The following is a 24674-nucleotide window of genomic DNA, read 5'->3' on the forward strand; positions in this document are numbered from 1 at the left end:
AAAAATTTTGCCTCCGTTAGAGAGAGAGAACTAGAACCAAAGTTGGCACAGGGCATTAGTTTGATGCGGACAAGTGGCATGTGTATCATGGGTTTATAAGTTTATTCAGGTTTTGTGTGGGGCTGAGGTCCCAGCATGCTCCAAAAACAACCCAATAGGTCCATTAAATTCATGACATTGGCCGTCGTATAGATTCTGAGCCCCATTGGCAGTAGGGATGATGTATACAGGGCTATGGAATATGGAGTTCCTATATGAAGCTTGATATTACTGCGGCCAATGAGATTAAAGGTGAATTCCGGCAACATTTTATATTAAAGTATTGTATTGCCCACCAAAAGTTATACAAATCCCCAATATACACTTATTACGGGAAATGCATATAAAATGCTTTTTTTCCCTGCTCTTACTACTGCATCAAGGCTTCACTTCCTGGATAACATGGTGATGTCACTTCCTGTATAACATGGTGATGTCACTTCCTGGATATAATGGTGATGTCACTCCCCGGCTCCCAGAGCTGTGTGGGCTGTGGTTGCTGGAGAGGATGATGGCCGGGGAACACTGAGGGACACAGGGCACTGGAGGGACACTGAGCATCCCCCTGCCATCATCCTCTCCAGCAGCCACAGCCCGCACAGCTCTGGGAATCGGGGAGTGACATCACCATGTTATCCAGGAAGTGACATCACCATGTTATCCAGGAAGTGACAACACCATGTTATCCAGGAAGTGACATCACCATGTTATCCAGGAAGTGACATCACCATGTTATGCAGGAAGTGACATCACCATTTTATCCAGGAAGTGACACCACAATGTTATCCAGGAAGTGAAACCTTGATGCAGTAGTAAGTGCAGGGAAAAAGCACTTTATTAGCATTTCCCACAATAAGTATATATTGGTAGTTTGTATAACTTTTGGGGGGCAACACAATACTTTAATAAAAAAATTCACCAGACTTCTCCTTTAACTAAATTGACTGCACAGCACTCTGGATTGTGTGAGCTCTATATATGATCCATCATGGCTACATACATAATACTCATCAAAATGTGGTTTCTCTATTTCAGATATTGACGAATGTGACAATGACTACAATGGTGGATGCGTCCATGAATGCATCAACATCCCGGGGAATTATAGATGTACGTGCTATGATGGATTTATGTTGGCGCACGATGGACACAATTGCCTGGGTGAGTAAGTTCATTGTTTTTTACTTTCTCTATATGGTTGTTTGTCTGTATGTTTTATACTAGGAGTGCAGATTTATTGCTTTTATTATGTCATGGAATCTGCACTACCCTGTAACTGTTGATTCTTACATGGGGGATATTTATCAAACATGGTGTAAAGTGAAACTGGCTCAGTTGCCCCTAGCAACCAATCAGATTCCACCATTCATTTTCCAAAGAGTCTGTGAGGAATGAAAGGTGGAATCTGATTGGTTGCCAGGGGCAACTGAGACAGTTTAACTTTACACCATGTTTGATAAATCTACCCTCATGCTCAAAAGTGGCTTCCTCAAGGGGTATCTCCATGCATTTTGTGGTGCTCCTGATATTGGCTTCTTGAGGGTGCGTTCACACCTACAGTATCCGCAGCAGATCAGCAGCAGATTTGATGCTGTGTTCAGTTATTTAAATGAAATCTGCTGCGGATCCGGTAAGTCTGAACGTATGACTAGAAATGAGTGAACCTGGACGAGGTTCTGGTTCGGACGAACCTGAACATCGACATTTGAATCCCGATATCTTCCCATTCCTTGGGAAAGGTGGAGATAGCACAAGTGCCGCCTGGAAAACCGGCTTATAGCCTAGCCTAACAAGTAGGGATTAACCAAAGTGAATGGACTGCCCACCTATTGGGCTGAAGTCATGTGTTCCAAAATGCGCCTGCTACTTGCCACAGCATCCAGGTGTCCATTCCTTAGGCCTACTATCCCTCTCCTCCTTTCCTCCTCGTCATCTGTAATGCCATGGCAAGTAGTTCTCATCATTGGAGAAGAAGGAAGGAGAGGCCTAGCGTCCATGCCCTAGGCCACGCCTTATTGACTCAGCAGGAGGGGGCGGGGTAGCTTCACAAGTAACGGACAGCGCCTTGATTAGCCGAGCGGGATGTCCAGAAGCCGGGAGCCACAGAACAAGCCGGAGCACGGACCGTGTAATGTAAACACCAGGGGGGGTTAAGGGGGCTGCCGCTTTCATACTCGCAGTGGGATGACAATTCCGTTGCGAGTATGTAATCCTGTTGAAAGCGACAGAAGGGGAATCACAGCGTATTTCGCTGCAAGCCCGCTACGTGTGAAGCCATTCTTATCAAGGGAAAACAGTCTGTAATAAATAAATTGAGATATTATATAATTTATTCTTGAAATATTTCATTTCCAGCAGGGTTTTTGCTTATTTACCTTCCTTTTAAAATGGCCCCTTCACAGCGCGGTCATGTTTTATTGCTCTTTTGACAGACTGGGTTCCTCCTTTTTTTTTTTTTCTTTGCCAGAAACAAACCACCTCTGTAAATATAAATCTCTGAGCCTTCTGCCCGCACATAAAGATGGTTGTGATAGGGAGATGCTGCCCGACAGGAGGTGATTTTAGGTGTCGGTTACGTATAGACGACACATCTGATAATGACGTTTTTGTGTATAGTATCGAGATAGATAGATAAATAGATAGAGATATTTAATAAATAAATAAATATATATATATATATATATATATATATATATATATATATATATATATATATATATATATATAGCAGAATAATCATGGAATAAAAAATTATAATAATGAAATATATATATATATATATATTTCATTTTTTTTTTTCAAAAAATGTTTTTTTCGTGATTATTCTGCTTTGCTGTATCAACGTTTAGGAAATAAAAATAATAAAAAAAAGTTTGGAGTGAGTGACTAGAGCGTGTGTCTGGGGCAGCGACGCTATGGGTGACACATTTATGGCATTCATAGAGACGGTATAAATGAACTGTTGTGCCGTTTCATAAAACTTTATAATGACTTGTGTAGACGACGTGTTTGACTGAAAAGACTTAATATTTATTCTTATTTACTTAAACAACGGGGACAGGCCAGAAAGTCTAAACTGGGACATTGTCCGCGGTCTCCAAGGCCTAGCAAGTCTGTCTAGGTCTTCTCGGTCTGCATCAGGTTTATTATAATTTTTCATATTTATTTTTTTATTTTATTTAAAGGGATAGTGTGTTGGTAGAATGTTGGTGATCAATGGGGATGATATGGTGTGTTATGGAGTAGGAAGTGTTGGCAAACACTTTAGTGGCTCCACTTTGCAGTTCATCATTTGGATAGATGAAAGACTAAAGGAATTTTAGAGTTTAAAGGGATACTCTGAAGAATTTAGTTTTTTTTTTTTTTTCAAATCATCTGGTGTTGGAAAGTTATACAATCTCATTTCTTCCAGTACTTATCAGCTGCTGTTTGTCCTGCAGAAAGTGGCGTTTCTTTCCAATCTCACACAGTGCTCTCTGCTGCCACCTCTGTCCATATCAGGAATTGTCCAGAGCTGGAGAGGTTTTCTATGGGGATTTGCTGCTGCTCTGGACAGTCCCTGACATGGACAGAGGTGGCAGCAGAGAGCACTGTGTCAGACTGGAAAGAATGCACCACTTCCTACAGGGCATACAGCAGCTGATAAGTACTAGAAGACTTGAGTAAATTACACATCTATACAACTTTCTGACACCAGTTGATTTGAGAATAATTTTCTTCCCCCTGGAGTATCCCTTTAAACAGTAGAAATAAAGGGGGAGATTTATGAAGCGTTCTTACAGTAGGGGTGTTATTTGCTGCCCATAACAACCAATCCCAGCTGAGCTTTCATTTGACCAGGTTTTACCAGATTTCTATCTGAACTATGTTTTATTTAAATCAGTTTCTATTTTTTTTTTTTGTATTGTATGTTTTGCATTTTTATAGGGGCGGCCATCTTGCCCAAGTTTCTGCTCCTCGCTACATGGGCCATAGGAAACAATAGTGTGGAGCTGATGGCAGCTTGTCCCTGCTAATAAATAAAACCATATAGAAAGAGAGACCGGCACTACTCAATAAAAATGCCAACCAGGGTTTACCAGGTGCAACAGGGTGCTCACTCTATATAGTAATAGACACTGTCCATTCAATGCATAAACAGAAAGAAAATTCAGAGGGCACTCACCGTGAAAATGATTCTTTTATTCTTGTACGTGCAACATGGACACGGACGCCGTGTAGCTGGCGGGGGTGCCTTGTGCAAGGTGATTTAACGAGTACACGAGTTAAATCACCTTGCACAAGGCGCCCCCGCCAGCTACACGGCGTACGTGTCCATGTTGGACGTACAAGAATAAAAGAATCATTTTCACGGTGAGTGCCCTCTGAATTTTCTTTCTGTTTATGTCCCTGCTAATATGTGACAGCTCTTGCCTGTTAGAGTGGTCAGGCCCAGGACTTCTCCTCCTGCTCCAGACCTCAGGCCTGCCCATAATTTTTGAATGCCAAATAAGACCACTTTTGAGGGAGCCCCCTGCAGCAAAGACCAGTTCCTTATGGTAAAGGGTAAAAACCTAGGGCTTCTTAGAAAACAACCTTAAATTACTTAAGGCCAAATCGGTTGGGTGATGCAGATGACTACACCGGTTGCCTGTTAAAATTGAATTCTCTGGGAGAGTTTTCAAGGCATGCTCTGTGACCTATGAAGAGCTGATGATACAGCTCACCTGTACCTGTTTATACATGTGATTTCACATAAAGCATTCTGCAGTTTTTAATGTAGGTATACAAGTCAAAACCAAAGTGGGCCTGCAAAAAAAATAAAATAAAACACCTTTCTTTATATTTCCCATTCCTATAGAATTAAAAAGAAAAACTGCAGTGGAGTTTTACAGGTTCATTTACACCTACTAGGATCTGCAGCAGATTTGATGCGGTGTTCCAAACAAAAACAACCACCTTTAATCTATGTTCTCACCATGTCTTTTTCTTGCCCATTTGACATTCGTCTTTTAGGATGGCCATCATTTTTCACCAGAACGACCATAATTTGCTTAGGCTGTCCGTGTTTTGGCACCAAAATGACGGCCGTTTAAAAAACTGGCTGTAAAACTGCCAGATAAAGACTTTGTGAGAACAATGTCTTGGATGTGCAATGTAGAAACATTAGTGGCTCTAAAAAAACCGAAATATTATTATATGTACTGATCCGGACGTTCCATTTTTGGCAACTAGGGGCACTAAACAGTTGCCATGCCTTTTTTTAGTTGTACATGTCCAGTCAGTTGACCATCAGATCATTTGTATGAACAATATCCACCAGCAGCATGCAAAACTGAACTAAAAGATTAGGTAAAAAATAATAATAAAAAAAAAAATCTAAAATTTTCAGGAAAATTTACTTTCTTTAAAGGAAGAACTCGTGGTTGTTTCTTGTGTTGTCTTGGCAATTTTGGAATGTGTGAAGGAATCTTTTCATTGTGGTGTGTGGTCAGCTGAAGGTGCCAGTTGGGACTTTGTTGGGGGGGATCGGCGGTGGTATTGAGTGATCAGACATGAGTGATGACAAGCCATAAATAACGGCCTGTCAGCCAGCGTTTGGCCATCCTCTGCGTCTCAATGGTTTTGGGATTGAATGTGCAAATACTGTAGGTTCTGATGTCTCTAAGGTTTCCTGTACATCCTTTGTCTGGAAGTTTGGACAACCCAATGTCAGAATGTCGACCACCCTCAATGTTGGACACTCGCTGCTGAGAAGCCCCATTCTTCAGTGTGATACGTGAAGGAACTATTATTTATGGTTGATTCAGTATGTATATGGAGCTCTATAGATTTTTTTTACATCCATACAAAAGTATGTGTGGACCCTCCATCCAATAATAATCTAGATTGGACACTGTGTGGGTCTCCAGAGTTAGGAGTGAAGCACACTTTGGTTCATCCAAACCCGAGCGTTTGGCATTGGATTACCAGAGGCTGAAGAAGTTGGATGGAGTCCTAAAGCTGCCTGGAATATATGGATACAGCCATAGGTTGTAGGTTCCCTAGGGCGTCATCCAAATTCTGCAGCCACTGATAAATGCTACACGCCATGGTTCGGACTAACCCAATCATGCCCAAGGTTCGCTCATCCCTAGGTGTTATGGATGTAATAATTGTGTGGGGATCCTCTATCATGGGCCACATTCACGTCACATGTTTGTCGTCTGTTGGAGATATACATTGGGAGGGCTCTCTGCATATACCTCCGATGGAAGGCTACAGGGCATCCCACCATATAAGCATACAGTTGGATATGTAGCCCACATGCTCAATAATGTGAACAGTTACATCATCTAAGCTTCCCACTCCTTCTCTTGGGCTCCCTACAGAGCCCCCATCATCTACGCTTCCCGCTCCTCCTCTTGGGCTCTTTAGAGAGCCCCCATCATCTAAGCTTCCCGCTCCTCCTCTTGGGCTCCTTACATAGCCCCCATCATCTAAGCTTCCCGCTCCTTCTCTTGGGCTCCCTACAGAGCCCCCATCATCTAAGCTTCCCGCTCTTCCTCTTGGGCTCCTTACAGAGCCCCCATCATCTAAGCTTCCCGCTCCTTCTCTTGGGCTCCCTACAGAGCCCCCATCATCTACGCTTCCCGCTCTTCCTCTTGGGCTCCTTACAGAGCCCCCATCATCTAAGCTTCCCACTCCTCCTCTTGGGCACCTTACAAAGCCTCCATCATCTAAGCTTCCCGCTCCTCCTCTTGGGCTCCTTACAGAGCCCCCATCATCTAAGCTTCCCGCTCCTCCTCTTGGGCTCCTTACAGAGCCCCCATCATCTAAGCTTCCCGCTCTTCCTCTTGGGCTCCTTACAGAGCCCCCATCATCTAAGCTTCCCGCTCCTTCTCTTGGGCTCCCTACAGAGCCCCCATCATCTACGCTTCCCGCTCTTCCTCTTGGGCTCCTTACAGAGCCCCCATCATCTAAGCTTCCCACTCCTCCTCTTGGGCACCTTACAAAGCCCCCATCATCTACGCTTCCTACTCCTCCTCTTGGGTTCCTTACAGAGCCCCCATCATCTAAGCTTCCCGCTCCTCCTCTTGGGTTCCTTAGAGTACTGGGGATGTTCCCAGCCACTCGACAAACATTTTTATGGTTGTCTTGACCTTCAGCAGTCCCACCGCTCTGGAGGGTGCACAGAAGGGTCATGATCGCAATACTCTCACCTTGAGTTAGACATTGACAAAAGGGGCCACCCTGTTGTTTCCCTGTCTATGTTCTAATACTCGCAACCGAGTGGGACTTGGGGGGTTATTTATCAGGGTGGTGTGGTGCTCTCCCCATCATGGAGGCACCCCGTTGGCAACAGGCTAGAGATATCTGGCTATTCCTGTGTTTTGAGACTCGTAACTGAGGCTCCACGGACTCTTGTTTTGCATATTTAAATTTTTGGGGGCATCAGTGGAGACTCTTGATTGAGTACTTCATTGGAATTTTTTTTTGCTGTTCTCCTTGAGTTCAGTGATTACTGTGTTTTGCACAGAAGGGTAGAGTGCAGGAAGGTTTCTGCATTGATGCTATACTTTGTACTATGTCACCCATTCGTGAATTTTTTTGTGATCGACATAATCAACGGGGTAGAGCATGACTGCACCCCTTTGATTGGAATTGGATATAACTCTTTGATTTTACCCCATAGAGGCAGCAATCAGTATTTGGACAGGGGGTTCCTTCTGTTACCTCATTGGTGCATCAAGTGGTGATGAGTTGTTGCTGGAGCCTGGGCCTGATGAAAGCCCCCTGGTCTGGTCGGACCGGCGCACCAGACGACTGGAGGATACTCCAGTGGGCCCTCAGCTTTAGAACCTACACTTACACTGACTGACAAGTCTTTTCTTGCTGATTCTTCATTGGTGGGCCCCCAGGATGATTTCTTGTGGTGGGCCCCGAATACACCAGTCCGACACTGCCGAAACCTGTTTGTACCCTGCCAGTAGCAGAAGATAGAAGTACTGCAGTGCATTATAGGATCAGAAAAAAAAATCCTGTCATTGTGATGTGGGACTCCCACAGATTAGGTGACTGAAGGTCCGTAGCTCTCTCAATGGTGTTACACTGAGCATACCCCATTCACTGTCTATGGGACTTCTGATACCCAGTTACCGATCTCTGCTGTTTTCACAGTGATTGGAGCGGGTGCTGAGCATACATGCCTCCAAGGGACCTGCTGTTTGTGATCAGTGGGAGCCCCAAGTATTCAGACCCTCATGGTTGGGGCTTTAAATTTGTTATATGGTTTTCCAATTTTCCCCTTCATCCTACTTTGCATAAACCATTTTATTTAAAGACTGCAAGCATCCAAGAGTCCCTATTGGTGTATAATATACCTCAGCTAGGATTCATAAGCCTGCAGTACACAGATGCCCTAGATGGGACACTTTGTTGTACATTAAAATTCGTCCGACATGTTTCACCATGCAAGTAATTGTTTCATCAGGGGTAATGTTGCAATCACCTCCAATTCTAGGTATAAGAATATTTCCCATTGAGCTCATTTCTCCAATAATCTGTCAAACTCTGCTATATCTACTCATCTCTATGTGTATCACCTCCATATAATACCCAGCATGGTTCCTCCATCTGACAGCCATGCCTGTTGAGTCCAGCATTTCAGTATAGACATTGGAGCACTAGAAGTCTCCCTTTTCTTTCAGCTATTTTTATAGAAACCCTTTAAGATCCCGGACTGGAATGGACACAGCCCCGTTTGTTATAAGGCAGCGAGCTGGGCAGTGGTGTCGCTCGTGTGAACGTAGCCTAAAGCTCTTGAGCGTAATTGCATAAACCAAATGCCGAAATGTCAACAAGTAGTAGAAGTAATTGATGTAAGATTGCATCCTCGCCGGCGTGATTAAAGACCACCCCCCCTCCCACGATAGGTTTTGATTCACCATTATTTATTTTACTTTTTTTGCTCAGGACAGCTGTGTGCAATGTGTTGCCGGCGTTAGGAACTCATGAATGGGACTATTCCTAAAGTTTATTTTTCTTGTTATCCTCCTGCAGTTCAAATATCCCCCCCCCTAACACTATCAACACCATGTTGGGGAGAATGTTGAACTTTTTAACATTTTGGTCTAAACAGGGTTTATATTTCTGTAGAGACGCAATAAAGCGCAATTTTCTCCCAGGGTTCTTGATGGTCTATGATGAGAGAGTAGTTGTTTATAGTATTATACTTTAAATGAGGTACCACTTAAAGGGAACCTGTCACCCCCCGTGCCGGGGTGACAGGCTCCCGACCCCCCGTTAGAGCCCCCTATACTCACCTAATCCCGCCAGGTCCTGCTTCTGGAGGTGGTCGGGTGACGGAGATCTCAGCCGCTGCAGCCCGGCGCGCGCGCTGAGAGATGAGTCCAACACCCATAGAGAATGACAGGAGAGTCCAGCGCTCCGTCATTCTCTATGAGCGTTGGACTCATCTCTCAGTGCGCGCGCCGGGCTGCAGCGGCTGAGATCTCCGTCACCCGACCACCTCCAGTGGTACATTTCAGCATTCGGGAATTGTAGTCTACCACCAGCTGTAAGGGCCGCAGGGATGAGACCACTGGATTATACAGTAGAAGGGAGATTTATCAAACATGGTGTAAAGTGAAACTGGCTCAGTTGCCCCTAGCAACCAATCAGATTCCATCTTTCGTTCCTCACAGACTCTTTGGAAAATGAAAGGTGGAATCTGATTGGTTGCTAGGGGCAACTGGGCCAGTTTCACTTTACAGCATGTTTGATAAATCTCCCCCTGGGAGTATAGATGCCTCCTTATCTCTTAGTCATGAATGAATGATAGTCACATAGAAGAGAAGGTCCATGAGACGGCCGCAATCTGTTAATGAAATTAGTTGAACATTATCAAATCCTACGCTTCATTAAATCCCGTAAAGCCGTCCATAGATCTTCACCTCTTTCCACTCAGGATCTGTAGAATTCTTGGAGACAAAGTTCATGTTTACACTTGACGTTCTCACTCCGGGGAAGGAGGCAAATGAGGGCAAGAACAGACAGGCGCTGCTTTAGCTGCTCAGATATTCCTCTTATTTACTACTATTTATAGTTGTAAAAAATAAAATTTCCCCATATAAACAGCTTATCGGAGCGCCACCATTTCAAGGAGGAATAAGAGGGAAATGGCACAATGCAGAATCCAGAAGAAAATTCAGAAGTGTCCCTGGAAAAAAAAAAGTGACATCAAAAGTTTGATCAATCAGGGTGCTGAGACCTCCACCGAGCTGGGAGAAGCATGAGCTTAAGTGCTTCACTCTCCGACTCTGCTACTGTGGAGGCACCATTGACTTTTTTAAGGGACCGTCCAGAAAAAATAGACTGAGATCGCTGTGAGCTGGGGAGTAAAGTCGATTGTGACGCGTTCTACTGATTGCCGAGAGTCCTTAGCAGTAGTACAATGGTGGATGCATACCTCATGAAGGGACCAAGGCTTAAAGGGGTTATCCAGTGCTACAAAAACATGGACACTTTTCCCCCTCTCTTGTCTCCAGTTCAGGTGTGGTTTACAATAAAGCTCCATTTACTTCAATGGAACTGAGTTTGAAGCCACACCCAATCTGGAGACGAGAGGGAAAAAAGTGGCCGTGTTTTTGTAGCGCTGGATAACCCCTTTAACACTTGGAATATGGGCAGATTACCAGCCGTGAATTATGCTGCTCGCCGCCTGTGCCATAGACTCCATTCTATGCACAGGTGGATCCATTCTTTGGGCGGACGGCGGAATTCGCCTGTCCATAGAATAGAGTCTGTGGCACGGGCAAAGATGTGCGCGGGCGATCAGTGCATTCTCTAGTGTGCACATACCCCAAGGGCCCTTGCACGCTACGGAAATCACACGGATAACCTCCAGTGGATTCTGTGCACACTTCCGTGCACATCTGGCCATCCCATAGGCTTCATTCTAGGCTCAAGCGGATTGCGCCGTCCGCCTAAAGAATTCACATGTCATTTCTTTGGGTGGACGGTGGAATCTGCCTGACCATACAATAGAGCCTATGGGACCAGTGGAACTTCAAGCGGGAGTGCGGGAGGCAAGCGATGGAATCTGCGGCAAGTTATCTGTGATTTCCGTAGTGTGCAAGGACCCTAATGGTGTACTGGGGATGAGCACAACTGGAGCATGTTCAGGTCCATTCGTTCTTCTTGAAGATGTTGGATGCAGCCCTAGGCAGTCCAGGGAAACATGGATTCAGCCTGAGTTCTATGGCTGTATCCAGGTTTTCCCAGTCTCCGCAGGGTGATGCATCTAACGGCGACCGCTATTCAAATGCCAAACGATTGGACTTGAGCATGCTCTATTAGCACTCATCTCTAGTGTGTATTGTGAAACCAAATATGTGGTCGGAGTGGTTTTCCAGGATGTAGGTCAGGCCATCGAGTATTACCCCCATGGTACGACCCAATAATCAGTAGGAAACAGGGCAGTAGTGCCTACTGCAGTGTCCATATTAGTGATATTGCTGGGATTGGTCCGTTCTTGTTCTTACAGCTACCCCTTAGGGTCCCATTACACAGGCCAACTACGGCCCGATCATTTTAGTAAACAAGCGCCGATCTGCTAGATTGCCGCTTGTTTACTGGACCTATTACACGGCCCGAAAATCGGGCAGTAAGAGCTGCATGGACATCATTAGGGAAGTCGATGCAGCCCTTGCCCAAACACCTGACACCTTACCTCTCCCTACACCCGGTCTTCTCTCCTGTGCTCCGCAGCTTCCCGGTCCCAGCGGCAGCAGCGTCTGAGCGTTCTGTCAGCACCCGACAATTTTAGGTCCAATCCTAAACCAACCATCAGCCGATGATCGTTGTCATCGGCTGATCATTGTCTCTATTACATGGAGCGATAATTGTCCGATTAATTATCGCCCCGCGTAATAGGGTCCATAGTAATCAAGGTAGAAAAAAAGTTTTTTGGGTCAGTAGCAGTTTTGAACGTGATCACGGAATCTGGCACATCTTAGGAAAACAACCCTGCGCCCGGTCACCGCCTCAAGCCAAAAGTCTCTTGAGAATATGATATTTTGTCCAATTTCTCTATTAATATTGGTGCATTAGAACTTGGGATACCACCAGGTCCCAGTGATCACATGTAATACACAAGGCCAGGGGTTTGGGAAGGGGTGTTAGTGTGTGTGTGTGGGGGGGGAGGGGGAGTCCAAAATAGTTGCTATTTATTTTAACCAGCATAGGGTAAGAATGCAGCTGGGCTCCGGGTCCTGCAGGACGCTCCAGCACTCAGCCAGTTGACGTGACTATGGAGAAGTATCTGAATGGCTGGGTCCGGGAGATGAATTGAGCGTGGCTGCCGATGAAGCTTTACATGTCTCTAACAATCCTGTACCCTTCTCTGGGGGACAGAATCAATGGGAACAGTCCGGAAGATCAGCAGGAGAGGTGTTTACATTACACTGAGCTGTGTGAAGACGAAGGGCAACCTGCTTTTTCCCACGGTCCTTGGAATGGTCTAAGAGCAAACATACTGTAGTCTTATACCACTCCTTGAGAGAACATGATACTTTCAGCAGTGACCACTGATGGTGATGGTGCTACCTATCACAGTGCAGGTGCCGCAGCGTATATTATAATCCTTTAAAAATAGTTCCTTATAGAATACACTTTGGAGAGCTTTAAAGCATACCTGTAGTTTCAGATGATTTGTAAAAATTTAAGATTTTATTGTTCTTTCTACTGTCATTGCACCTCAAAGAGGTGCAATGTAATTTCTTCTAATGTGGCTGTTACTAGAGACAGATTTTCCATGACAACAGTCAGCAGATTGTAGGGAAGGGAGACACATAGTGGTTAAGACTTTAGGCCTGTTTTGGAGGGTAAGTAGTCTTTTTTTTAATGCTGCGTTTACACGGAACGATTATCGTTCGAATTTTTGCAATAACGATCGCATTTGAGCGATAATCGTTCCGTGTAAACACAGCAAACGATCAGACGATGAGCAAAAAAATCGTTAATTTTGATCTTTCAACATGTTCTCAAATAGTCGTTCATCGTTCGCTAAATATTCGCAGATCGCTTCGTGTAAACAGTCTTTCAAAGGTGACCCTATGTGAAAGATGGGCTTAAAAACGATCGCAATAACGATTTTTCTTACGAATCTTCTAACGATTTTTCTCCGTCTAAATGCTGATTGTTATAAAAATAAAATCGTTGCTTCAAAATCGTTAAACGTTCGATTGGGCGAATTATTGTTCCGTGTAAACCCAGCATAAGTTGATAAAATGTTAGTAATCTCATTGGCGGGAAGTGGAATGGAGGGAAGTTGTTTGAACACTGACCGTTCCGGAACATTATCTAGTAGAATGTCTATGCCTTGCGTTCACCAATTTTATAAGATGTGACCTGTGTGGGTTTTCAGGCATCTTGATTTTGATTTCCCCACCAGTATGATTTTCCATGATGTTTTTGAAAAAAACGGGATAGTGGCATATAATGTGAATGGAAACTGATGCGTTTGAGTCTGAGCAGGTATAAGCTGACTGAGTCCAGCCGGGGTCTAGGAGCTGCCAGGAGACATCTGATAGATGATGGTGTCATCCTGTACTTCACAGGAATTCACCAGGCCCAGGATAGACCATTTCCTGAGATACATAAAGCTATACAATTTTCTATGATGCCACATTACTGAAACGGCTGAGCTAGAATGAAACAGATGGCACTGTAGGAATAATGGTGGTTGAAAGTGGAGTTTTAAAGGGGTACTCCAGCAAAATATATTTTTTTTTTCTTTCAAATCAACTGGTGCCAGAGATTTATAATTTACTTCTATTAAAAAAATCTCAAGCCTTCCATTACTTATCATCTGCTTTATGTCCTGCAGGAAGCGGTGTATCCTTTCCAGTCTGGATTGCAGGAGAGTTCTTCTTTAGGTATTTGCTAGGGATGGTCTGAACCATGTGTGCCCGCATCAGAACTCCCCACTGCGCACAATGAAGCGTGCGGCCGGAGCCGTGTGCTTTATTGTGTGCACTCACAGGTTCTCTGTGGCCGCTATTCAATGAATAGCGGCCGCAGAAAACTGACATGTCAGTTGTTTGCGGCACCGCTAGAGATCCCGGCCGGAGCGTATACCATGGGATTCCATAGACTGCAACGTAACGTGTATTTTCGTGCAAATCAGGGCCGTTGTTGCAGTTGGCAACAACGGCCGTATTTTTTCGAAAATATACGTTGTGTGAACATAGCCTTACTGCTGCCTTCTCCCTCAGATTACTGCTGATCACTAGGGACCTAGCAACAAGAGATCGTCTTGGATCCTTCGGAGGGGACAACCATTTGCTGTAATGAGTTACAATGTATACTCGATGGCGTTATCTGTAGATACATGGATAGACTATAGAGTTCTACGCGGGGCACTAGTGGTGAGCAGAGCTCGCACAGCAGGCAGCAGATCTTACGGCTGGTGCTGGATAGCTTACACTCTCCGCTTTCCAAAAAGGTAATTTACAACAGACCCCTAGCATGTCTGTATACATCCATCTGACAATCTCAATATGTATGGACGCTCTTTGGCCTGACTTGTATTTGTGTTTTACAAATTTATTTATTGTGCTGGCGTGCGTTCCTAGGAAGTGGAGGAGAAAAGCTTCCAATTTGTACCGAATCTGGTGTGTGTGTATGTGTGTATGTATGTATATATAATATATATATATATATATATATATATTTTATTTTTTATTTTTTTTTTCTGAAAGCAAAGCCGGCTTTTCATTTACAATATGTCAATTTAAAGGGTGGAGAGGAATTCTGAATACACTGATAAAGTATATAGCAGTCTTGTAGCTGGTCTTTGTATTATTCTGTTCCATCGCTTTTATAGAAAAGAAATGGCGTGAAAGGGGTCCACCAGGGCTTAAAGGGGTTGTTTGGTTTTTAGAAAACCAAGTTTTTTTTTTTCCTCAGGAAATTCATAGCTAATAGAGGAGGCTCTTAGTGAAAAGAAGTTACATAGAGTGTCTTTCACCTATCCTGTCTTCAGTAAAAAAAGACGACTTAAATGTACCTGTCGTTATAACTTCTAAATCTAAATCAACAGTAGATATAAAGCAAGTTTGCCATGTACATTGATTATTTTTATCATGCTGTAAAACAAAGCTGAACTTACCAGAAATCCAGGTCCAGTCTCCTGAACAGCTATACTTACCAGAAATTCAGGTCCAGTCTCCTGCAGGCAGATACATAACAGCTATACTTACCAGAAATCCAGGTCCACTCTCCTGAAGGCAGATACATAACAGCTATACTTACCAGAAATCCAGGTACATTCTCCTGAAGGCAGATTTTCTGACTAAAAAAAAAACAGACTAAACACAGGAATTTCAGCCAGTACAGAGAGTCACGGCTCAATCTGTCCATCAGTCACATGACTGCCTTCTCTCTGTGAGCGCTCAGATGGCCTGGGATACACAGGACATCCTGTTTCCTGTTCTTTAAAAAAAAAGAGTCAGAAAACAGGAAGTGCCTTGTTTTAAAGGGTTGGGAATAGAGCAGAACCCAAGCCGATTTGGTCTTCATCTTGTTGGCCATATTTTTTCCAACCCTAAATTAATAGAAATTGGAATTAAAGGGGTATTCCAATCAAACTTCACTTTTGATATGTTGCTGCCCATGGTGAGACTAACAATTCATTTCACACTTGTTATTATCTATTCAGTCGCCTTCTCCCAGTTCTGAGCTGCTGCTTTCTACTGAAGACACAAAAATCTGTGTGTGAGCTTTTCTCTCAGTCTCCCCCTCTTCCCCTCTTCCTTTTGAGTCGGCTCATGTAAACAAGTCCCTGACTGGTTTAATCTGCAACATTGTAGCTTCTTTGTGATGCTGGGAGGATTATTCTGATGTCAAGTTGCCAATGAACTCACTGTGATTAACCCTCCCAGTATTACAAAGAAGCTACAATGTTGCAGATAAAGCCTGCCAGGGACTTGTTTACATTAGCCATCTCAGAAGGGAGGGGGAGGAGGGGCAGACAGAGAAAAGCTCAAAAACAGATTTTTGTGTCTTCAGCAGAAATCAGCAGCTCAGAACTGGGGGAAGGAGACTGAATAGATAATAAGTATGGAAGAAATTGTTAGTCTCATCATGGGCAGCAACATATCGAAAGTTGCGTTTGAGTGGAATACCTTGGTATAAAGAAAATAAATACCACAGGTAAGGCAGTTAGAATTCCCTTTTAGGGTGCCTTGACATGTACCGGATCCGCAGCTGATTTAATGCTGCAAATTTGCTGCGAAATCCGCTGCGGATTGAGAACACATACTCGCAGCGGGATTGACGTCATAAATGTCACCCCCATGAACCCCATGCCATCCGGAGCTGTACCTGCTCTGTGCTTCGGCTTGCTTTGGGGGCTTTCTGGCGTCTGCACGTCCCGCTCAGCCAATCAGTGCGCTGCCCCGCCGAGATTAGTTGACAGCAGAGAGCAGAGAACAAAGGATTACACAGTGGGAGCTGTGTGAAAGCCGGTATTCAGAGATCAGAGATGTCAGTGCGGACTTCAGTGGAGATATCCCCAAGATGTAGATGTGAATTAACTCTTTGTTTTCCTGTTTTGGTGCCTCATCTCCCTCCCCTCTCCAGGGGAGAGTTTCAAACTGCTTTTTCGTGATAAAAATGCATTTTTCAGCTAATAAACCCAATTACAAAGTTTCTTAAAATCGCCTGTACCATTGATTTCTGCAAAAATAATTTAAACGACAGTGACACTTTAAATAAAAATAAAACTATAATAAGAAAAATGTAACCGAGGCGTAGCATTACACTGACTATACAACAGCTATAAAGAGAAAAAAAAAAATTATAGAGATTAAAAAAATTAACCCGCACCAAATCTTCCGACTAATCTAATAAAATGGGAACAGTACATCACAGGATTTTACTTGCGACCGCAGAGTAGCCTGCGCTAATAAATCTCCTCGCTCCGGCCTTCGCTGAGAGAGTGGCTTTTCTCTAATGTAAACATCAATAATAAAAGATGAGCTCTTTGCACAGAATCCTCTCCGGCCATATGACTTTCCTCCGCTTCTTAAGTAGCTATTGGATTCATTCTTGAAAGCTTCGCCAGAGTTCCGTCTCTTCTGTTGTCCTGCCAGACTCTTCATACACCATCCACGTGCAGTATATGTATACAGAAAATCGCTCTCTTGGCGGTGTACAAGCTCTAGTGTGGATACATGGCCGTGTTTATGGGGTTGATTGTCTCTGTTTCTTATCTATCGATCAGATATTGATTTTTTTTACACTTTTTTTTTTTTCATTTTTATTGTTGCTGCTTTCAGTCTCCCTCCCATGCCACCCTGGTCTCAATGGGATATGGCATGAGACAACTGTGGCCAGTGATTGGCTGGAGTGTTAACTAAGGTATACAGAAATATCACTACTCCAGCCATGTAAATAAAGTACCAGATCAGCAGGACTGGACCAAAACTGGACTGTTTGCCAGTAGTACACACACAGGACTTCCTTCCCCTCACTTGTCTGGCCAATCACAGGACAGCACCTAGTTCTCACTGCTGTGCCATGACATAGTGCTGGACTGAACAGACTGACACTGTGCTGGGAGGAGATTTGCAGTTCATGACTATATAGATGGCATGTGGAGCGATAAGGTGTTTGTTGGTGCAAGGTTTTATGGAAAAAGGAAGGAGAAAAGCAAGGGTAGCATCACAACATGTAAAGGTTACAGCACAAAAGGAGCCCTTTTAAAGAGGAACTATAAGCAGGTTAGACTGATCTAACCTGCTGATAGCCCCCTATTGTGCGGGAGATGCCGAGGATGAAGGTCTGTCTCTTACCTTCATCTTCGGCACTGATTCCGTGCAGTTAGTCGTTTACTCCACAGTCCGGTAAGACCATTAGGAGCACTGGGGCACCATTAGGAGCACTGCCTGCGGGCCGGATCTTTGCTTTGGAAAGGGGGCAGTGCTCCTGTTTTACTGTACCGAGGAGTAAATGATTAAGTGCACAGGAACAGTGCTGAGGATAAATGTAAGACACATACCTTCTGGACATATCAGCAGGTTAGATTTTTCCAACCTGCTGATGGTTCCCCTTTAATTGCTGATAATGATAAGGTACAGCTGTTCAAAACATTATGGTGGTCAGAGATAAAAGGGAAGCCTTGATTTACCTTTCAGGCACAGCATGGCCCCTCTAGATAAAACAGTCAGGCTCAGCTTGCATTTATACAGTCCATACTCTTTTGCACATAACACTAGCTAAGCCCCATCCCGACATGTGACCACCTGACTCTCCACCGACAAATAATGTGAGTGGAGAGAAGGGTCGGGCATGTTGGACTTTCCCCTGCCCAGTTCTCCTAGTGAGAGTAGATTCACTTCCAGCTTGCTGCAATCTCTATGGCGGTGTAGGGAGATCAGAAAAGGTAGCAAGCTAGGTGTGAAGCACTCAGCCAAGCGCTTCTCCCAGCTGTAGTCTACGATCAGTGGAGGTCTTAACTCCCAAGCTCTGACTGATCAAAACTTTATTTATTTTTTGTCTCCAGAAAATCTCAAAAGTTATTTAAAGTGAGAGGAATCCAAATTTTGGCAGTGTGAACTGAACTAATAGATGGTGCATAGTCACTATTCTAAATTTGACTAAGTCAAAGTTTACACTGTCCGAGAATCAAATAGTTTTTATTTATCTCCGCATTTTTTAGTGTTTTTTTTTTTAATTTTTTTAATCAATTGTTTTTGTTCAAATGTAACCATTGCCATGAATCATTCCAGTTTAATACTACTTCTTTTTTTCCCCCCTTCTCTTTTGAACAAAAACTGTGAACAATCGGCCCGGCGTGTTAATACGAATTAAATGCAAAAAAAAAAAAAAGTTGAAGTGGTTGGAAGCAAAAAGCAGCTTTTCTTGTTTTTATACGTTTGCCATTAAAGTGACAAATACAGACAGGGAAGGCAGAGATTTAAGAAGCCCCCTTTTCATTAAACAAGCTGACATGGTAGGGGGGGTTATGACTTTTTGTAATTGAAACCTTCTGCTCAGTACAAATCCAGGAGTCCTATAAGGCGTCTTTTTTCACCCAATAATGCCTTTTGTGTTCGCCTGCAGTTCTCCTTAACCATTAGCGTAGGCCCAAAAGCCTGTCTGTGCCGTAAAACCCGTAATGACTGAGCCAGGGACTGTTGTAAACTTCACAGTCAGGGTTGTCTGGAAATTTGCGGTGAATGAATGTGTGTCTTAAAATGTGACTTACAATTTAGCCCAGTCAGGGCCAGGGGTATTTTATACCTTGGTGACCAGACTATTCTTCTCAAGATGAAAAAGCCTTAGTGAAAAGGAACACTTTGACTTCTCTTATTGTGAGGAGGTGGAGTAGGGTTATATTTTTAAGGATTCTGTCCGTGCTTGGGGCCTGTTGGTGTATTAAAAAGTAATTATATTTTGTGAAACCATTGACATGACCCCCCCCCCCCCCCAACAATCTCTAAAACCGAGGGGCAGAAGGACTCTTGTTCCTTCGTTCCTATGTTAGGTACTCTCATAAAGTGAAAAAAGTAATAAAAAAACGAAACAAACTATGGTGTTTGGACCCCTGATCACTAGAGATGAGTTGAACGGGCTTTGATATGGTTTGTATGAAGCCAACGATCGGCTTTTGATTCCACTGTTTGCCCGCTCCGTGTAGAAGGTAGATACAGCCCAAGGACCGCCTTGAAAACATGGATCCAGCCGTACGTCATAGGCTGGATCCATGTTTTCAAAGCAGCCCTTGGGCTAAATCCACCTTCACTGAGCGGGCAGACAGTGGGAATCAAAAGCCGATTGTTCGGCTTTATACAAGCCCTAATGGAGCCTTCTCTACTGATCACCATTGTACTCTGTCTACCTCTGCTCCCATATGCCAATTATTTTTACATATGTTATATACATGACTGTTAAGAGATGAGCAAACCTTGAGTATGCTCTGCTTAGTCCCAACCCTATTGTTTAGCCACACACTAGGGTTTAGACGAACTCGAGCATGCACAAAGTTCGCTCATCTCTAGTGACTGTTAACAGGTTAACAAGTTAGGGTCCTAATCCACGGGCGCTCCTTCTTCCTCCCGGTCCTGCGCGCAGCAGCAGCTTCGGTGAGCTGACAAGACCGCTCAGCCAATCACTGATCGTGGTGGTCCTGGCCAGTGATTGGCTGAGCGGTCTGTCGGCTAAGACAGGCCACACCGAAGCTGTTGCTGCGCTCGAGATCAGGAGGAAGAAGGAGCGCAGAAGAAGACCTGAAACATGCTTAGGTAAAGCATGGTGCTTGTGAAATCGTCGATCGCCCGCCGTGCATTGATGTTTCATGTGGCGATGCGCGGTTGGTGCCCGATGATTTTAGGTTTGAACCTAAATAAACGATCATGTCATCGGCTGATCGTTGTCTCTATTCCACGGAGCGATAATCAGCCGAATCCGCCGATTATCGCTCCGTGGAATAGGACCCTTAGTTGTCTCCAAGGAATATTCTACTTTTTCAAAATTCCCATAAATCATGTATAGGAACCATAAACAGTGGTTTATAAAGGGAAGGCAAATCTTTGTACCACGATGGCCAGAAGATAGTACCTCTTAAGTTGCCCTTACACTTTAGACTAAAGTTGGACAATCCTAGTGCATTTAGCGGGTTAAACCAACTGTCTAAGGCATGGGTGCCCAAACTATGGCCTTCCAGCTGTTGCAAAACTGCAATTCCTATCATGCCTGGACAGCCAAAGATGTATGGGCCACAGGTTGGATACCCATGGTCTGAGGTTTGTTTTCCTCTTGTCCTTCATAGTGAAATCACTGGAGGTCCATCATGAAGCCTTCTAGTATGGCCATAAGATTGGCTTTACACTTATTTGTCCAACAGTCGTCAGTTTGGACACCCATGGTCTAAGGCATGGGTCTCCAAACTGCGGCCCTCCAGCTATTGCAGCACTACATTTCCCATCATGCCTGGACAGCCAAATCTAAAGCTTTAGCTGTCCGGGCATGATGGGAATTGTGGTTTTGCAACAACTGAACGGCCGCAGTTTGGAGACCCATGGTCTTAGGTGTGTGGTGGTCTTCTGTCTTTCCACTTACAGGTGATGTCATTGGACAGAATGGTGGGCATGTTGAATTTTCACCTACCCAATCTTATCTCATAGTAAGGGTCTATTACACGGCCTGATAATTGTTTTCGCAAGGGTTGCACAGACATTGTTAGCTGTTTCATCGGCTGATCGTTGTCTCTATTACATAGAACGATAATCGGGCCCTGTGAGTATCTTTGAGAAGTTGAGGGTGACATCATCCATTGTAATTGGTGGAGGTCCGTTGTGAAGCTTTCTAATATGGCCATACACTGGTTTGTCCAAGGGTTGTCCATTTGTGCATTCTGGAGTAGTCCAATGTATTTCCATGCAAAAATCAAACAGCCTGACACTTATCTCCCCCAACATTTGCCATTGGGGTCAGTCAGGAGGCCACCATACACAATATATGGTTGGCCATTTCCACAACTTTTAGATATAATGTGTATGACCAGCATAAGTCTAGGGCTACTTGGGGTTTCTTAGTTGAACAACCAGGATCCCCTTTTGTTGAGCTGCCTACTTGGGTGACTCCACGTCTCATTCAGATAAATAGGGGTGTGACAATGGGGTGTTGACCACTGCCGTAGTGTCTAATTGACGAAAGGGCTGCCTAGGCAAGCAAGCCTGTATATTGCCCATAAGGCAGACACAGGAGGGGTTATCCAGAGCTACAAAAACATGGCCACTTTTCCCCCCTCTCTTGTCTCCAGTTTGGGTGGGGTTTGGAACTCTGTTCCATTGAAGTAAATGGAGCTTAATTGCAAACCGCACCTGAACTGGAGATAAGAGAGGGGGAAAAGTGGCCATGTTTTTGTAGGGCTGGATAACCCCTTTAATCAGACGTAACAGTAGTTTGGCATGTTCGTAAACCTCTTATGATAACCCCTGTATTTACTTTACTAATATATATTATGCCTAATTGTTTTTTTTTTTTTCTCCTTCCCCTCTAGATGTGGATGAGTGTTTGGACAACAATGGAGGATGCCAGCAGATCTGTGTAAATACAATGGGCAGCTATGAATGCCAGTGCAAAGATGGCTTCTTCCTAAGTGACAATCAGCATACTTGCATCCATCGCTCCAACGGTACGTATTTGGCCATATAATCTATGCTGTGTCTTTCGGGATTCTCTTTATTTGTTGAATTTGTTGAGGCTGATGTGAAGCTGAATTTATTTCTCTGTTCGTCTTATATTGGAAGAAATTAGTCTAATATTGGAAGAGCTTCCCTACGACTTAAAGGGAACCCATCATCAATTTCATGCTGCCTGAACCACGTGTCATCTGGGAGATCCACAACAACTTCTCCGTACCCCACTAGCCATGATTGATAAGGGTACAGAAGCTGCCGTGGACTGCTCTAATGATATGTGGTTCAGGCAGCATGAATGTGATGACAGGCCACCTTTCGAATCGAATGGTTGACTTGTGTAGGAATTTTAGGATTGTGAGTACATAAGTATTGTGATATGACGATAGAAATAATTTGCGCAGTGACAAGTGACATCCCGTATATCTGACTAGTGTATAATACAGCTTATGTGTCCATTGTACATGTAGTTAAAAGACTTTGTATATGACACCGTTATGATATATTGCCATGTTCCCTGAACGCTCGCAACGCCCTGATAAGTAGTCTATTTTTGGAAGTTAGCATTTCAGTAGCTCAACAAGGCACGAGTACCATCTGTCTGGATAGTAATAAACCGAGTATGTGGAATTGTTATTGTACATCTCGTATTGATTCCATTCACATTCAAAGAGCAGAACATGGATATCCTTAATAGTTGTTGAAATAGTTCATGCCCTATAGTCGCCTTTAGCCCTGTAGAGTCCTTAGAATTGCAGCATATCAACTTTTTGGCTAAAGTCATAGGACTCTTTATGCGTTCAAGTATTCCTTCTTACATATGTATGCTCGGTTCTCCTGAGCATACACCCGTTCACGGTGATAAGCCTCTAACGGACAACTTTGGGCTTTCTTGAGAACACACAGGTCATGTGCTGAGCAAATAGTTTTAGAACTAGCTGGATTTGTGCAAAATTTAAAAAAAAGTTCTAATTAATTTGAGTTAAAATCTTTTGTGTTAATTGGATTTTGCAATTTCAAGTGATGTAATACTCGCCTGCTTCTTTATTTGGCCCAAATCTGCATTTTCCTCTACAGTTCACTATTGACCAAATTATGGTTACTTGAGGAAAACCTAAACCACTATAAGAAGTGGAGCAGGGACTCCTGTTTTTTTTTTGTTTTTTTTTTATTGGTGGCCTTGCTCCTCTACAGTAAGTAATTTTGTGTATGACTCCTGCTTAGTATGTAGTTTTCCTGGTGTCCTAACATAGTGCTCCATGGAAACTATGTGGAGAGCAGGGACACCTGTCATTTTGACAGGAGTCCTTTTTACTATACAATAAATAGTGGTTTCCTGCCTATTCTAGTAATCAGCCAAGTGGGAAGATCTTGCTCTGGCTCTTTGTCTTGGAGGCAGGGAGAAGAGATGAGCAGCAGGGGGGGGGGGGGGGAGCCATGGAGGAACGGTGTAGTTGAGTTACACTTTTTTTTTTTTTTCAACCCCAGTAAAAATAAAAAAAAATTACTACAGAATGTCCCTTAACTCCTTAAATTCAATGCCCTATGAGTGTAGTGTTGAATCCAAAACTAAACGGAAGGGCCCGATTTTAGTGAACCCTTCCAAAAAGGAGGATCTTTAATCATAACCAATACTTAACCTCCAACTGATGATTAAACCACACAAGGTAATTGGCCGATCCCGCCAAAATCGCCACTTTCAGTCAATTTTTGCTTTTATGTGTATGGGGACCTTAATGGAAACTAATTCGGCTAAGCTCAGTGCGAGAACTGGAATCGACACCTCGGACTTCCATTAAATCATGGACCCATACTTCCTAAAAAATATTCATCCCACATCCTAGACATATAAAACATCACACCTTTGCACTACGTGAAGAGAGAATTATGGGCTGATTTTCCTACTCTGCACTCGTATTAGGAGGTGGTTGTGACATCTCCTATTGGTTTTATGAGACGGTTGTCACTTAGGTAATGTATTTTCAAGCGGTTATCACCTCTAACTATGTTATTAGGAGGCGGTTGCCACCTAGGGAATATATTTAGAGGTGGTTATCACTTCTAACTATGGTATTACGAGGCGATTGTTACACCTAGTGCTTTTACTTTTATGGGGTTATAATAGCTAGCTATTATTTTATGTGATTGTTATGCCTTTCTTTTATACTGCTAAGTGATTGTCACATCAGTTTATAAATGACGATGTGAAGGATTACCGCTGGAGGTCTTCCAAAACTTGACTATGACTCAAGTACATCCAGCCTAAAAATCACTGACAACTCTATTTTTTTTTCCCCATAAATACTAAAAAGTCAACTATTATTATGGATTGTCTAGGAATTTATGGAAGGAATTTTTTATCCCTTGTAATGCAGGTTTTCTCTATATTTCGTGATCTTGTAATGAGCGAATGGTGAGCTTGTGCTTTCACCTAGTAGCAAGTCTGAATAAGCTGAGCTACAATGT

At 43.6% G+C, this 24674-nt stretch overlaps 1 protein-coding gene across 5 annotated transcripts in view; it reads left to right on the forward strand.

The window, feature by feature from the left end:
* SCUBE1 (signal peptide, CUB domain and EGF like domain containing 1) overlaps positions 1-24674 on the forward strand; it is a 162957-nt gene that overhangs the window by 26008 nt on the left and 112275 nt on the right. For all 5 annotated transcript variants that reach the window (XM_069967998.1, XM_069968011.1, XM_069968001.1 and 2 more), the window contains 2 exons: positions 1075-1200; positions 22070-22204. In XM_069967998.1, the coding sequence (XP_069824099.1) occupies positions 1075-1200; positions 22070-22204 (261 nt within the window). The remainder of the gene's footprint in view (positions 1-1074; positions 1201-22069; positions 22205-24674) is intronic.

The sequence above is a fragment of the Dendropsophus ebraccatus genome, chromosome 1 (assembly GCF_027789765.1).
Source record: "Dendropsophus ebraccatus isolate aDenEbr1 chromosome 1, aDenEbr1.pat, whole genome shotgun sequence".
Classification (NCBI taxonomy): Eukaryota; Metazoa; Chordata; class Amphibia; order Anura; family Hylidae; genus Dendropsophus; species Dendropsophus ebraccatus.